A 16,412-nucleotide genomic window follows, 5' to 3' on the forward strand; every position below is an offset into this window, starting at 1 on the left:
TTAAAATCTCGATAGTAGTTAGACTTGTAAAATATTTTAGCAATAACAAAGATAACTGATGGATCCTTTATGATAATACATATGTTACGGTACAACTATAGTGCAATGCAAATAGTAAATATAACATAAAGTGAGAAGTAATAGTAAATAGTTTAGTCAATAAAATAAACAAATAGTATACTGCAAATAAAATAGTAATGAATAGTATAATTATATAATATCATAAGTACAATAATACAATCATAAAATATTGATAATAGCATATAGTTTATTAATAATACTATAATAATAACAATAGAATAAGAAATATAAATACAATAAAAAATAAGTTAATGACTTTAATATTTAACTCTTTTTGTTAAATTTCAGTTTTATTGATCAGTAATGGCTTCAGTCAAACATACAGCAGGATACAACGTTAAAATAGCCTAAATATATAGTTATGAAACTTCACTTTGCCCTCAGCCAAAACGATTTACCAGGGAACTATTTATAGATTAATGAGACCAAAGATCGCCCGTTTGATATAGCTACACAAGACGAATTATATCTCATGTTTAACCACTAGGCTACAGACATCCGAGTCAGCGGCAAAACTTCAGAAGCACTGGCCGAGGTACGGCTGTTCCAGGCGGGGAAGACGAGCTCTGAGCCCCGGTGATAGCATCTTACAACTCCGAAAACGTCAGATCAAATTTTTGTTTATAAAGCTATCTTTATAAACAAACCATAGATTTGAGCTTTAAACAACTACATTGTCGACTGAAAAACTATTAAAACTACATTTCGTGACACAATAACAGTAGTATTTTTAAATGTAACCTCTGAACGTTACTATTACTAATTAAATCATGACCAAATACAACCAAAAACAAACGTTCAGTCTTGCTTGTGAAAGGTAATTCCTCGAAAGCTGTTTTCAATTGTGTGGCGATTTGTACAGCCCCAAACAGCGCACAAAACAGGCATTTTTCTCAATTCCCGGTTTGAGAGGTATGGGAAAGTTGCCATCCCCAATATGGCGGCGGCGCCGTTGACGTACGCTCCAGCGGCCAATAGGGCGTCTATGTATTTATTATGTCTATGGAGTAGAGGCTATGTGTTCAAAGTGGTTGCTAGGTTGTTGCTAAGTAGTTTCAAGGGTATTCTAAATATTTGTAAGGGCATTTCAGGTCTGTCTCTATGAATGTTGCTAGAAGGTTACTAGGTGTTTAGAGTGGTCTCTAGATAGTTTGTCGAACATTGTTTGGTGGTTGCTAGGGTGTTATGGGTCGTTGCTAGGTGAATGCTTACTGGTGTTTATAACAGGCCTATTGTTTTTTTTTTTTTAAATACAGCTTTTTTATCATCTGCCAGATCATAGATCACATTTTTAGGAAAGTCATAACATACCTCCTGTCAACAAACTATACGTTTTGAGATATAATTCATGTCCGAAGCACAAATAATGTGGAAAACTGGGGGGCATGTCTGTAGACAAGCTCTGACGGAGCGAAATGGCATGTGTGAGGTTAATTACTGGAGAAGGGTGATGTCTGAAGAGATATGAGTTATGTTAGCCTGGTGTTTGTGTACATGAGCTTTATTTGCATGTTTGCCGCACACTGTTTATTCACACATGCATGACTTCATCTGCATGTATGTATGCGTGCGTGTTTCTGAAGAACGCCGGCAAAAACTGCAGCATGTCCCACTGGCGATGTTTTTGATAATTACTGTGTGAGTTTGTGCATGTACCCCATTTTTTTTTCTTGATGTTTCAATCCTGTCAAATTTGGCTGAAAAACAAAACAGACAGGAAAAAGCATCCTGAACGCTGTGTGATGACAGCCCTTTGTTGTCATGGTGATCTCGCCAGCTCTTTAATTTGTTTTGTGTCTCTCGGGCGGATTGAATCGCATGAAAGTATGTTGGCTCTAACCTTCGGGCTGCCAGACCTCCCCTCACTTACCGCTGTGTGTCCTAATTAAGCTTTGTTTTACACACTGACTGCCAGCGTGAACGGCCGGCTGGATTGTTGAGGATACGCAATCGAAATTCTGGCGTGTGCAGGGAATGTGTGTTTTTAAAAGACGTCTAGACTGATTTGTGTCGTGTATTATCATATGCTGCAGGCATCCCTGGGGTTATTGATTTACTGGACTGGGCTTCACTATAATGAAAACTGTGAGAAATGTTTTCATGACTCGCATGCTTCGTGCCATGCATTAAATAGCTCATTTTAAGCTTCTTGCATCTGAAGGTTTTAAACACTCAGGCTCACCTTTCAATGTTATTGTAACTATTTATGAACATAAAAGTGAATAGTAATACTTAATTTGAAGCCTGATTAAATAATGCAGCATCAAGGCAAGGCAAGGAAAACTCATTGATATAACTCATTTCATAAACAATGCAAATTCCACGTGCTTGGAATAATAAAAAATGTTCACAGGTTAAATTAAAAAATGATCAGAATAAAAAATATAAATATTCAATAAAATTACATATATATATTTTTTGGTATAGCTTTTATTTTTTGTTTCATTTTATGTACTTTTGTCGTTGTTTTTAGATTTTGTTTTTATTTCTGTTTAGTTTGAACTTATTTTTATTTCAGTGTTAATTTTAGTAATTGTAGAACTTAAACTTAAAATGTTTAGAATTTTTTTTATGTAATATTTGTTTTTACTTTATTTCAGCTTTATTCCAATTACAAAAAAGTTAATTTTGACTAGTTTCACAACAATATATATACATACATTTAATACCGGCAAATCAATTAATCTTGATTAATCGCATCTAACATAAAAGTTTGTTAATATATAATATATATGTGTGTGTGTGTGTATATATATATTATACATTATATATTGTATATATATATTTATTGTACACACACAGATATTGTACACATACACGCACATGCATGCATATATATATATATATATATATATATATATATAATATATTCAATGTGATTAATCGGGATTGATCGATTTATATATAAAATCCCCCAAAAACATAAACAGAACTATGCAAGGAAACAGACAAAACAACCCAGACTACATTAAATACGGGTTAACGTGCAACGGGGATAAAGAACGTTTGCAACGAGGTGCCGACCATCTTATTTTTTTCTTTCTACAGAACTTCCATATGGCTGGGAGAAAATAGACGACCCTATTTATGGCAGTTACTATGTTGAGTAAGTTGATCAAATTTCTTTTATCAAGCACCAAGTATTTGCAGAATCCGACCCCGAATCATCCGCGTCATTCTCTTCAATAAGTTCGCCGGGGGAGGGAGGGTCCCAGCGTGATTTAAATATCTGCTCGTTCTGCCCCGCAGCCACATTAACAGAAGGACACAGTTTGAGAACCCAGTCCTAGAGGCCAAACGAAGGATCCAACAGCAACATCAAATGCAAAGTCAAGGTCTATCGGCGCTGCCATTGCCCACGATATATAGAGGTACTTCTTTTCTCTGTGGCCCATATTTGCCATCTTCACCCAATTGGTTTGTTGGTGTTCCTCGGTTTTGGGTTGCTCAGGTGTGCCCTACTTTCATGTCACTTTAGCTCAGTTACCGAAGCACCAAAGACCATGCAGTAGAGGTGGTTGTGCAGTGTGCAGTGCATTCCTCTGATTGTTCATGTGTGTTTGTCTTCACAGAAAAGCCTCCATTCACGAGGGACGCCACGCAACTCAAAGGGACGTTCCTCACCACGGTGCTGCAGAAGAGTAACATGGGATTCGGCTTCACCATCATTGGTGGGGACGAGCCGGATGAGTTCCTACAGGTCAAGAGCGTTATACCTGAAGGACCTGCTGCCCAGGATGGCAAGATGGACACAGGTGAGAAGGTCAAGGAAGTCAGGGCCTCTTAGTGTTCAACTTTAAAAGTTTGCTATATTCTAGCAGAAGGGTGGATGAAGGGTTATGAATCTATGAAACTTTGATATTATTAATAATATTTCTATTATATAGGTATTGAATATCTTTATAGTATATAAGTATTTGTTATTTTGTTAAATTGCTAATCATTTTTGTAATTTATTTATTAAGATAATAACTGTTAAAAATACAAATATAATAATAAAATGTACCTGCAAATATTCGCTCAATTTCGGTAAATGTGACCGTACCTTAAAGACCCGCTCACACAAAGGACAATAACTATAACAATAAAGATTGTTATTAAATACATTTTTAATAATCACTCTAATTCTATGAGAAAACAGCACAACTATGAAAAATATATACAGTACTTGTCAAAAGTTTGGAAAGTTTTAATGTTTTTGAAAAAAAGGCTCACCAAGCCTGCATTTATTTGATCAAAAATAGAGAAAAACAGTAATATTGTAAAATATTATTACAATTTAAAATAATGGTTTTCTATTTTGATATACTTTAAAATGTAATTTGTTCCTGTGATCAAAGCTGAATTTTCAGCTTCATTACCCCAGTCTTCAGTGTCACATGATCTTTCAGAAATCATTCTAGTGCTGATTTATTATCAATGTTATCAATGTCGAGCTGACTGATATTTTAACAATATACATTTTTACTGTCACTTTTTATCAATTTAACATATCCTTGTTGAATAAAAGTATTAATTTCTTTCAAAAAAGTTGTTACAAAAGGTTTCAATTTTAAATAAATGCTTTTATCTATCAAAGAATCCTGAAAAAATATCACAGGTTGTAAAAAAATATTTAGCAGTACAACTGTTTCCAAGTTTGATAATAAATCAGCATATTAGAATGATTTCTGAAGCATCATGTGACACCGAAGACTGGAGTAATGGCTGATGAAAATATGTTTTTATATATATAAGACAGTTTGTGTGTATATATAATTTTTTAATGTGATTATCAACATTTTTCTTGTTTTGTCCATCATCTTGGATGATGTTACTCCCCTGTCGCAGTGCATTCTGGGATTGACTTCTTTATGAAAGATGCATGCTGCCTACACAAGGGAAAATGTTAATCTGCCTATTCAGATCAATTCAGTGACACCTTTCAGTTTTATTACCAATGATTGTCACCCCAACCATAGTTACTGTTGCTAAGAAAGACAAACAATGCCAGCAAAGCCTAATTTCCCTGCTTCAGTGGACTGTTTAGAATTACAATATGCCCCCTTTTAATATGCTAACACTTATCAATATATAAGCAGGGCTGAGCAGTGACCTCACATCTCAGGAGAAAACCTTCAGTGCATGGACTAGGAAATCATTATCTCTGTAGCCACCGCTTGACAACAGTCTCTAATAGCTTGCACAGAGCTAGCGCAAGGTCACGGTTGTCGCATTGTGTTTTTCTCTGATGAAAGAGTGTATTTGAGTGAGTCATCACAGGCGGACACCGTAGGCTTATTTGCTGCTTTTTCATAAGTTCTCTGTTCTCTTAGAGGAACTCTTAACCTAGTAAGGAAATCCTATGTCCTCGCTGCGATTCTACCTTTCTGGATGGCTTGTTCGTTTCCTTGATCATGTTTTAACTTTAGAAGTGTATCACAACTGTGAGCTGTGAAGATGACATCACTTCCCAAGGCCCTCACAGATAATGATGCTGGCAGTGGCTTAATTTGCATATGCCTCCAGCTAACATTGCAATTTGGGCTTTGGTGGGATCTTGTGTGTTTTATCCACTTTTGATGGGGGAACAGGGTCCTTTTATAGAAGTCCTACTCTATTCTGTACACACATACACAGTTGGCTTGTGCAGTTTCAACAGGCCTTAGGTTGCCTTTCTTACAGAGACGTCTCATTATTGGCCAGCTTTGCTGATACGTCGCTCAGTCGGTATCTACAACTGTCTGCACTTATGCAACTGACTTTCTGTGTGTGTGCGCGTGGAGATGACTTTAATCCAAAGTGATAGGATTTAGTAAACACGTGGGTCAAACAACGGCTATTTTATTAGACAGCGGCTATTTGCACGTGTAAATAGTAGTTAGATGATATTTATACTTATAAATAGTGGCAGATACTATTTGCACCTCAGTGTTGTCGTACATTAAACGGTATAATAATAACAGAGTGTAAATTATTATATTTATTACATTTTTTAAATGGATGCCGCCTTATTGGGACAATAAAGCCCTCCCTACACCTAACCCTAACCGATAAACACTTAATTATTACACGCACGTTAGACACTTTATTTCAACTTTTTGAATATTTTCTTAATTTTTATTGAAAATAAATGCCTTTCCGATCTGATATGTGATTGGAAAAGGGTGTAGAGCGAGTTTGGCAAAAGGCGGATTCGAACTCGGGTCGATTTGCGTCAAAACTGTCTGTCATGTGCCTTACCCCTACACTATTGCTACTGTTCTGTAATTTTGTCTGGCCCAACCAGATGCCAGTGGGCGGATCTAGTGTAAATAGCCTCTGCCAGCAAGGTAGGCTATTTGCACTTAGTGTTCCATTTTATTACATTGTGTGTGTAAATGAATAGACTTGGACTTGGTGCTGGAAACCCAAAGCACAGGACAATAGAGACACCAGAATAACAATATTCATGATTATGAAGATGAAAATACAGAATTATTTTAGACGGATTATCTTGCATTGTCACTGACTAAATATATTTAAAGCCACTTTTTACTGGTAACATCAGACATTTGGTATTATCAGAAACCACAAATATTCCCTCATTGCATTATTATAAATTACATTCAACATTATATATAGCAGTTTAATGTAGTACTGACACTAAAACTCTGAAAACTTGAATTATTTCTCACACATTAATTTTTATTTTGGGGGAACTATACACAATACATATTTTCACTATCCACGATACGATACATATTGTTGCATTTGTGTATTGCGATATATTGTGACACGATATATTGTTACACCCCTAGTTAATGTTCTTGATGTGATTGAGCCTTAAGAGGACAACTTTGCACGTCACTCGTGTGAAATACGCCGGAGACTAGACTTACAGTTGATTTTCAATGGAATGGAATCTTAAATGGAATTTTATGTTAGCATGTTGCTAAGCTAACAGCGTGATATGCTAATAAGCACAAATACATATAATACACAAATACTGAGTAAGAATATCATACTTTACAGTATTGAATAAAATAAATATATTTCTAGATTTTTCGTTTTTTTTCCCACTGATTCGCAGGGCATTCTAGGATTGCTTTTTTACAGTGTCGATTCATTTTTATTCTTCTTGTTGGGAACACAGGGCGCACTTGCTCGACAACTGTATCCTGTAACTGTATCACTCTCTCTCATTGGTTGTCATCGCATTGCTCATTTGCAGTCTTCTCTACTTCATTATAAAACATTGGTTGGTCATGCCATTAGAATTAAACTGGTTTCATTGAAAATGAATGACTTGCAGTTGCTTTTTCATTGTAAACCTCTCAGTGTGAACACCCGTTCAGAAGGCAGCATAATTATGTTTTGTAAGAGCCTCATGATGAAGCTAATTTATGTGCATACGCACTCTGAGCAAGTGGTAGATGTGACAGCGATGACATAATGCTCTTGGGAGTGTGGTGCTTCATATTTTGTTTAAATTTGCGTGTTTAGTACTCTCATATTTTTGTCATTTCTTCATCAGGTGATGTGATTGTCTACATCAATGACATCTGTGTCTTGGGCACAACCCATGCCGATGTGGTGAAGCTCTTCCAGTCAGTCCCCATTGGCCAGAGCGTTACCCTGGTGCTGTGTAGGGGATACCCCCTCCCTTACGACCCAGAGGACCCCTCCGCTAGCTCTTCCATGCCCCCTTTGGGCCTAGTGGATCATCCGTTGCTGCTCAATGGAAGGAACAGCTATGAAAATTACATGGAGTACATGTCTTTGACTGGCCGCTTAGTACCTGAGCACGGCGAGGGCCTTCCCCCTCATCCCCACCCTGGAGACACCCACCTGGACGGCTCGCAACCTCCATCCCTGACCACACCGGGACCCCCACCTGATGACAGCGTCTCCATGGCGTCATCCTCGGGAGCAACCACTGGGGCTCAAGTGGTCCCTGAGCTTCTGAGTCTCACTATAACCAAAGGTGCCGAGGGTTTCGGGTTCACCATAGCGGACAGTCCCACAGGGCAGAGAGTCAAACAGGTACGCTGATTCCATTAACAAACATTTTAATGCAGTGGATTCAAACTCTAATTAAATTATATATATATATATATATATACACAGTAGTGGCCAAAAGTAATGTCCGGCCTAGGATAATTGGCATCTTCCACACTTTTGTTTAATATTATTCGAAATTTGTTAAAGATTTTGTAATCATATTACGTATTGTGCTTGGAGTTTAATTTGTAATAATCCAATGAAACATGCCAAATTTTGTGGACATCATTTTTGGCCAGGCTGTCATACCAAGAAATTATGAACACATGCAAAAACAAGAGAGAACCAATGAAATATTAAAAAGTTGTAGTCAATGTATGCTTTTTGTTTTTTGGTGTTTTTGCATAGTAAAATAAAACTTGTAGCTTGCCCTTTTTGCCAAATAATTTTGTCAGATACAGTAAATACCTTAACCAAGTTTAGTGTTTGTTTTTCCTTCATACTTAGAACATTTAAAAATATATTTTGCTCATATTTTGATAATTTTATCGAACTTGTAGGGTTATAAAAATGAATATTCCCTACGGACATCACTTTTGGCCACTACACCAATGGAAAAAATATATACACGACTAATTATTAAATATTAAATATAATATAATTATATGATTTATCTGAATATATGTTTATATATATATATATATATATATATATATACAGTGCTGGTGCTTGCCCCCTAGGTAAATATGGCTGTAAAAAATAAATCTGCATTGTTAATCCTTTTGATATTTTATTAAAACAATTAGCAAAAATCTAACCTTTCATTGAAGTAAAATAATTGAAAGTGGGGGGAATCACATTTTTAAATAAATGTTTTTCTCCAAAACACTTTGGGAACAATTATTTGCCCCCTTTTATTAAATACTTTTTGCAACTTCCTTTTGCCAAGATAACAGCTGTGAGTTTTCTCCTATAATGCCTGATGAGTTTGGAGAACACCTGACCAGAGATCAGAGTCCATTCCTCCATACAGAATCTCTCCAGATCCTGCAGATTCACAGATCCATGTTGGTGCTTCTTCTCTTCAGTTCAGCTCACTCATCTTCTATAGGGTTCAGGTCAGGGACTGGGACGGCCAGATGCTGGTTTGGTGTTCAGTGACACATTTTTGTGTTGATTTTGATGTTTGTTTTGGACCGTTGTCCTGATGGAAGATCCACACACGGCCCGTTATAAGATTTCTAGCACAGGCGGTCAGGGTTTGATTTTTTATCTGTTGGTATTTGATCGAATCCATGATGCCATGTATCTGAACAAGAAGTCCAGGACCTCTGGCAGAAAATTAGGCCCAAAAAAATAGATTTTTGCATTAAAAAAATTTTACATTTTAAAAGGATAAACAATGCAGATTAATTCTGACCAGCACTGTATATATAAAATAAGAAATATAACCAAATATATTTATTATTGTAGATAAATGCTCTTAATGCTCATATGCAGGTTTATGTGTCATAACTGTTTCTATACGTTGTGATCAGGTTCTGGAGCCGCAGGGTTGTCCAGGGTTATGTGAAGGAGACTTGATGGTGGAGATTAATCAGAAGGGTCTCCAGGGACTCAACCACACACAGGTGGTGCAGCTGCTCAAGGACTGTCCAGTGGGAACAGAGGCTACGCTTGTCATTCAGAGAGGAGCAGCAGCAGGTGCGCACATTTACACTCTTCATTTTTGAAACCAAGTTCATCAGAAAGGTACTGAAGGTTGCCTGCAATCTATTCTGGACTTTGGCAAAGTGAAATGTTCACGTATGTATTGGAAGCCAAATGAAAATATCAGTGCTTCAGTTTTTAGTCATTTCTAGCTCGCTGAACTTCAGCTTAATTTGCCTTTAGCTTTGATTCGTCAAGATTTTGAAATAAGAGGAGAGAAATACTCCTATTATAGAGACCTAGATGTACATTGCCAGTGCATCTCGATTTTTCAGACTCAAACTGTTTTCTTTCAGAATAACTGAAGCTGATGAGCTGTTTTGGGGAAATTTTAGCAAAGCCTTCGCAATATTGCACACTGTATCATCTCTTGGCAAGAGCTGGTGACAGTTATTAGCATATTCAGACTGAAGCCTAGCTAATCTACTAATTCCATGCGAGTCCACTTATCAGAGTGCTTACTTTCATTAAAATGTCCATGCAGAGTGTAATATTTTATCACCCTTTATAATTAGGATATTCTTAGAATGAAAATTAATGAGGCAATTAATAGAAACGATCTTGAAGGACGCTAAAGTCTCTCCATGTGTATAGTAAGTAAGCCTGATATGAGTTCTTAAGATGCTTGTCCATTTCTCTGAACCACTACCAATCAAGTAATTACACCAATGCATTCTGCCAATTACACCGTGTGTCTGTTCTCACCTCCTCTGCGAGTTTCATGACTATATCGAAGGCTACGGTCTTAAAGGACCGCTCAGCAAACACTCCAAGGCCTCTTGTAGCGGAGCGAGAGACGTCCCACGTGACTCACTGGCTGAGTGCGAGACCATTCAGTTTCCTGCCGGCGCTCTGCCAAGAGCACGGCCTGCGCCGGCCATGTTCACAGCTCTTTTCCCCAGTCGTCTAATTAAAGCACACCTCCCACACTGAGCTGGTGGAGATAAACAGGCAGACGAATCAGAATGCAGAGTGGCTGAAGGGGGGCGGGGCGTTCAGCAAACAGACCAATCAGAGCCTGTTACTTCCCTGCAGGTAGCACTGAGGGAATACACAGAAATAGATGCTGATTGAGGAGACATAATTTATTCTTAGTGACGTGAAGAGTTTATATTATCATAATTTACATAAATTTACATGGATTTATCTATTTAAAGCAACAGGATGAATGGGCAAATAAATGTCAAGACGAGCATAATTTCACACCAGGACAAGAGCAAATATCCAGAATTCTTACCGGAGTTGAAATACTTTTCACTTAATCTTTTTAAATAAATAAGAAATGTGTATAAAAATATATATATTTTTAGTATTTTTATTTAATAGTGTTTAGTTAGGATTAGGACATGGGTGATTATAGCTATAAAAATAAAACTCAACATTTTGTCATATTGAGTATATATTTTGATATTTAAAAAAAAAATATATATATTTCTGGAAAGGTATTACTTAACTCAAATTTGTGTTTTATAATCAAAGCAGTGTTGTTGTAAACTTGAACTATTAAATCGTTTTCCGTAATTGAAATAAAGTAAATCTAGGTGGACAAAATGAAAAGAAAATCTAAAATTACTAAAACTAAAATAAAAATGATTAAATAAATCTATTAAAAAATAATAAAGGACAAAAGAACAATGACAATAACAAAATTACTAAAACAGCATAAAATTAATAGGAAATTCGAAATATTATGAATACAAATAATACAAAGATAAATACTAAAATTAATGTAAATAATACTAAAATAACACTGAATATGAGGGACCATTTTTTCAAAAATGTTAAAAGTAAAATACATTAAAAAATCTAATTAAAATGAATGAGTTTTTTACTAAATAAACAAAAGAAAAATATATATACTTAATCTGGTTTTGTTTATATGCACCATTATAACAAAACAATACATAGAAATAAATAACAATATTTACTTGCATGTAATTCTGCCAGCAAAAGCATAACAAATATATATTGCAAATATTCAATATTTCGTCCAGCCCTAGTTAGTACCAGTTATTGAATTGCATTTGCACCCATATAAACACCCTGTATAAATGTAACTTTTGCAGTAATTTCATTAGATTTATTTCTGTTAAAATCTGAAATGATCTCATTTGGCAGGTAAATGCAATAAGATGCAATAATGCAATATTTCTTAATGCAATAAGAAATGCATTTATTTCTGAATGTTTCCAAAGTACTAAAAGAATCACTGATGGAAGCGTTAAGGAACCAGAAATGCTTACGATTCCCATTTCGAATTCTTCAAGCATTTCTCTACCTTATTAGTGCCGCAGTCAGAGCACAATATCACTGTCCGTCTTCCTCTCTGCAGTTCTTTTGTCAGGATTATTGACATCTCGAGTAGGACTGGACAGGCAGGTGCGAGGTGATAACTATACTCTTCTGACTTCCCGGACTGTCGGAAATATCATCAGGGCCGTGGCATTTCAGCAGGTCTCTTACATCCTCTTGGCTCTATTCCATCTGGGTCTTGCAGTACACAGACATGACAGTCACCCCGAATCCCTCACCTTTCAGACTTCACCTGAGAGAGACTCGTGACATGAACGAAACCCAAGGAAGCATGAGGCGACTGATGCCATTGCCATAACATGGCATTCAACAAATCTTTTACTTTTTTAAAGGTTGTTTCAGTGTTCAAGTCAGATTAAAAGCAATCAATCAATCAATAAGAGAACAATTTTTTTTTGAGGTTTTGCATGCGAGTTACACTGAAGTTCTTTGGTCTTTGTTGTCCATATGGCATCTTTTGTGATGTATTGGGGGAGGATGAGGACTTATGGAGTGGCACGACTGTGCATGTTTGCCCGAGGCTTTATGTTTAGCTCTTCGCTGCCAAGTCGTGTCCTGGTCATATAGCGTTTGATGTAATCCTGTTAGTTTAAGTAGGCATAAAAACGCATTGCCCCCCTGCCTTGTGCTACAAATACTCACATACACACACCCATACGTACAGGCCACACACACGTGCGCGCGCGTGCGTTTGTGTGAATGCACAAAGACTATATATATAATCCATGTTATTGAAAGAAACATGTATGAGACTGAGAAATGAAAAGTCATAACTCATTATTCTTCCAGCACCTCTGGTCATGGTATAATCACATTGCAGATGAATTTTAAACAACCTTCTTCTTATCACAGTCATATCACAAATGCACATCATGAATTTTATTATATGGAGAACTTAATACTGAAAAAACAGTATTATGGTAGTTCTTTACTCGCTGTAAAAATGTGCAGTTTTAACTATAGTTTCTACCAGATCTGACCCTTAAAAATGGCTTTCCATTTTTGTAACCTAATGTAGTCTGTAAGATACTTAATAATATATATTTCTTTTAATTAAATAATCTTTTTATTTGTAAATTGTTTATTTAGGTGATTTAGATTATTATTAGGAAGCATGTTGAGCAATATTTAGTATAATATTCTTAATCATTTGAATTATTTTTCAAAATTGTGTGAAACAATGACTAATGTATTTTGATGTTTATTTTTCTGACCCTTTTAGCATTTTTTTTTCATAAAGCAAGAAAAGAAAACAATGTCTATAAAGTCAGAAAAAAAATCTAATCCCCATTTTCTTCTCAAGTAAATATATGTAGTATGTCCATAAATACATTTTTATAAATGCGTTGATGTATCAAAAAATATCAATAATAAAAATTATTATTTTACTTCTGCTATTAATACTAATATAATGTGCAATTTTATTACAGATATTTGTACAGATACTGATATAAGGACGCTAATACAACACATAAGCTAAAAGCATTGCTGGCCATTATGATTTCAGTATGATGATTCAGAACTGACTGAAAGTTGCAAGAGTTGTAAAAATCTAGTTTAGTGTCTTACAGAGTTTGGCTTCTGCTCAAAGCTAATCAAAGCTAATGATGTAATTACCTCAAAAATAAATGCAATAAACTTCCCTCACTTAAGAGCCTACAGGACAACGAAGTGAAGAGAAAAAGGGGTGAATATTATGTGACTAATATGAAAAATGTGTTAATTTCTCTTTAAGGAATATCTAATAATATTCTTTCTCTTTCCTTTTCTCTCAGGCCTCTTTTCACCCTGGGATCCCACAAAACAGGTAAATAGATTTCAAATATTTAGTTTCTCAAACAAGTGTTTGTTTTTGCATGTTCGTGAACTGACCTTGACATTAAAATGCCAAGTTCTGTCTTGAAACTCTAGATGGCGCAGGCTGATAGGTCCTTAACTCATTTGATAGTTATAGCGCAGCTGATTGGTTGCTGTTGCATCAGCAGCCAATGAGCTGCGGCTCAACATTTAAATACTGGTAGTGTTGCTGTTAGCACTCTGCAGCGCACTTTCAGAAACCCTCCACCTTCCCCAGCTCCGCCTGTATAGATCTGCAAGAAGAGTAGTTCAATTCCTGAACGAATGGCTCTTCTGAGCCAACCTGATCTCATGAGAAAACTCTTATGAGGTTGCAAATTCATATGGAAGCAGAAACTTTTTTTTTTTAATCCAGCATGAAGGTCCACCTCTGCACATAAGGTCAGTGGGGCGTAACCAGATCGCGTGAGATTATATGAATTCAGGCGAATTGGCCAACAATTCGACACAACATAAAGTACTGTGTACGAATTGCCCTTTTCAGTGACTCAAATACATATATAGCAACCAGTGTAGTCCAAATGACTCTTACGAGATGGATCTTCTAGTGAAATAAACACATACAGTGCAACAAGTGTGGTCTGATTCCAGAACTCTAATAATAAGTTGTTCTTTGTAATGAATCAAACACAAATATATTGTAACAGTGTAGTCACATTCCCAAACAAATGACTGAGTCGGTTCTTTGAAGTGAATCAAACAAATACAGATCCTATTCATATGAAAAAGTGTAAAGATGCACATTGTGTTTTATCAGTAGTATTCTATTTTTATATGAATGATTTTAAACTCTAGTTTTATATAAATTAATCAAATGTTACAACATTTTAGTTTGTTTATTTGAGTTTTTTTATGGATAGTTAAGGCTAATCATTGGATTGCATATTTGCCTATAAACATATGTAAAGTAGAATAAGTTCAAACTGTGTAGTGTAAGATTTTTCAGCATTTTCTGCCCATATTTGCTTTTGAATTGATAGATAATTTCGACAGGTATGCTGATGGAATTTTGACATTCTGCGTCAGTGTTTGCTGGAGAAATGATCAAATCATGTTTTTATGTAACGTAAGACGATTTGACCACCTGCACACCTCTGGCTATCCGCTGTCCTTTAGCAAAGATCTTGGACTAGTGTCTGATGGCCGAAATCCCTCGGCAGCTCAGAGCGGTTGCAGCATCAATCTCCAATCTCTGTTAAAGACAAACCGCAGCCACGAGTTCTTAGTCTCAGCACGTGTTCAGCGGCACGCTGGATAACACTCTGATGAAACCCGACATGGAGGTGTCCCGGGTGACAGATGCATTAAAGCAGCCGCCATGGGTGGCGTACTTAATCAGTATGACTCTTGTGCTGCTGCATTAGCAAACAAAAAGCTTTAACTGACAGCAAAGTGTGCCTTATTAATGTGTGTGTGTGAGTGTGAGAGGTGCGCGCTAGAATGTGTTTATCATGAAGAGAAATTATTCCGAGCAAAGATTATGCAGGTGATACTCAATTGATATTCCTCCTCCTCTGTCCTGGAGACCCGCGGACTCAATCATGCTGCCGTGTGATTTATAGCTCTGGCGGATTTAAAAACAAAACTCCTCGTTTCTGAAAATGGATTCATTTGAAGTTGAAATATTTAAGAGGGTTCACGCAAAAATGAAAATTCTGTCATCGTATACTCAACCTCATGTCACTCCAAATCTGTGGGATTTTCTTATGTATTTTATTCACAGGTTATTTATTTCACCAAACAAACCACTTCAGCATGATTAAAACCCTTTCAGAAGGGTCCAAAATATTATTTGTTCCCACTCTGGCCAATGGTGAGTAAATTGAGAAAATGTATTAACCATATATTTTTTTAAGACCATGAAAATGTATTTTGCATTATTTTTTATTTTAATAAATCTGTTTTTTAGATGTCATTTATATATATATATATATATATATATATATATATATATATATAAGAAAATAAAAATTAGCTTGGTGGCCTTTATACAAAAAATATTTACCTGCAGGATTGGTTAATTCTAATTGACCAATCAGAATAAAGTATTCCAGCGAGAGGGGATATTTAAAGGGATAGTTCACCCAAAAATGAAAATTCTGTCAGTAATTACTCACCCTCATGTTGTTCCAACCCCGTAAGACTTTCGTTAATCTTCGGAACACAAATTAAGATATTTTTGATTAAATCTGAGAGCTGGATCACTCCTCCATAGGCTTCTATTGTAATTGAAACTTGCCGGCCCAGAAAGTTATTAAAGACATCGTTAAAATAGTCCAAGTGACTACAGTGGCTCAATCTTCAGTTTATCAAGCGACGAGAATACTTTTTGTGCGTAGTGTAACAGCGCAGCGCTTCTGGGTTGTACGTCAGAATGTAGGCTCACTATTGGCCAGCATAACGCGCATCACACACATGACCAGCGTTGGCCAATAGTGAGCCTACATTCTGACGTACAACCCAGAAGCGAGGCCCACATAGAAGGAAAT

The 16,412-nt window shown here is 36.1% G+C and overlaps 1 protein-coding gene across 4 annotated transcripts in view; it reads left to right on the forward strand.

The window, feature by feature from the left end:
- The window catches only part of magi2b (membrane associated guanylate kinase, WW and PDZ domain containing 2b), an 88,162-nt gene that overhangs the window by 57,774 nt on the left and 13,976 nt on the right, over positions 1–16,412 (forward strand). For 3 of the 4 annotated variants that reach the window (XM_056270962.1, XM_056270964.1, XM_056270963.1), the window contains exons 7-12: positions 3,130–3,187; positions 3,331–3,452; positions 3,654–3,836; positions 7,577–8,085; positions 9,582–9,747; positions 13,842–13,873. In XM_056270962.1, coding sequence (XP_056126937.1) covers positions 3,130–3,187; positions 3,331–3,452; positions 3,654–3,836; positions 7,577–8,085; positions 9,582–9,747; positions 13,842–13,873 — 1,070 coding nt within the window. The remainder of the gene's footprint in view (positions 1–3,129; positions 3,188–3,330; positions 3,453–3,653; positions 3,837–7,576; positions 8,086–9,581; positions 9,748–13,841; positions 13,874–16,412) is intronic. The other variant, XM_056270965.1, reaches the window with a different exon arrangement.

Source organism: Rhinichthys klamathensis, unplaced genomic scaffold (genome assembly GCF_029890125.1).
Source record: "Rhinichthys klamathensis goyatoka isolate OS25496 unplaced genomic scaffold, OSU_Roscu_1.1 h1tg000310l_1, whole genome shotgun sequence".
NCBI lineage: Eukaryota > Metazoa > Chordata > Actinopteri > Cypriniformes > Leuciscidae > Rhinichthys > Rhinichthys klamathensis.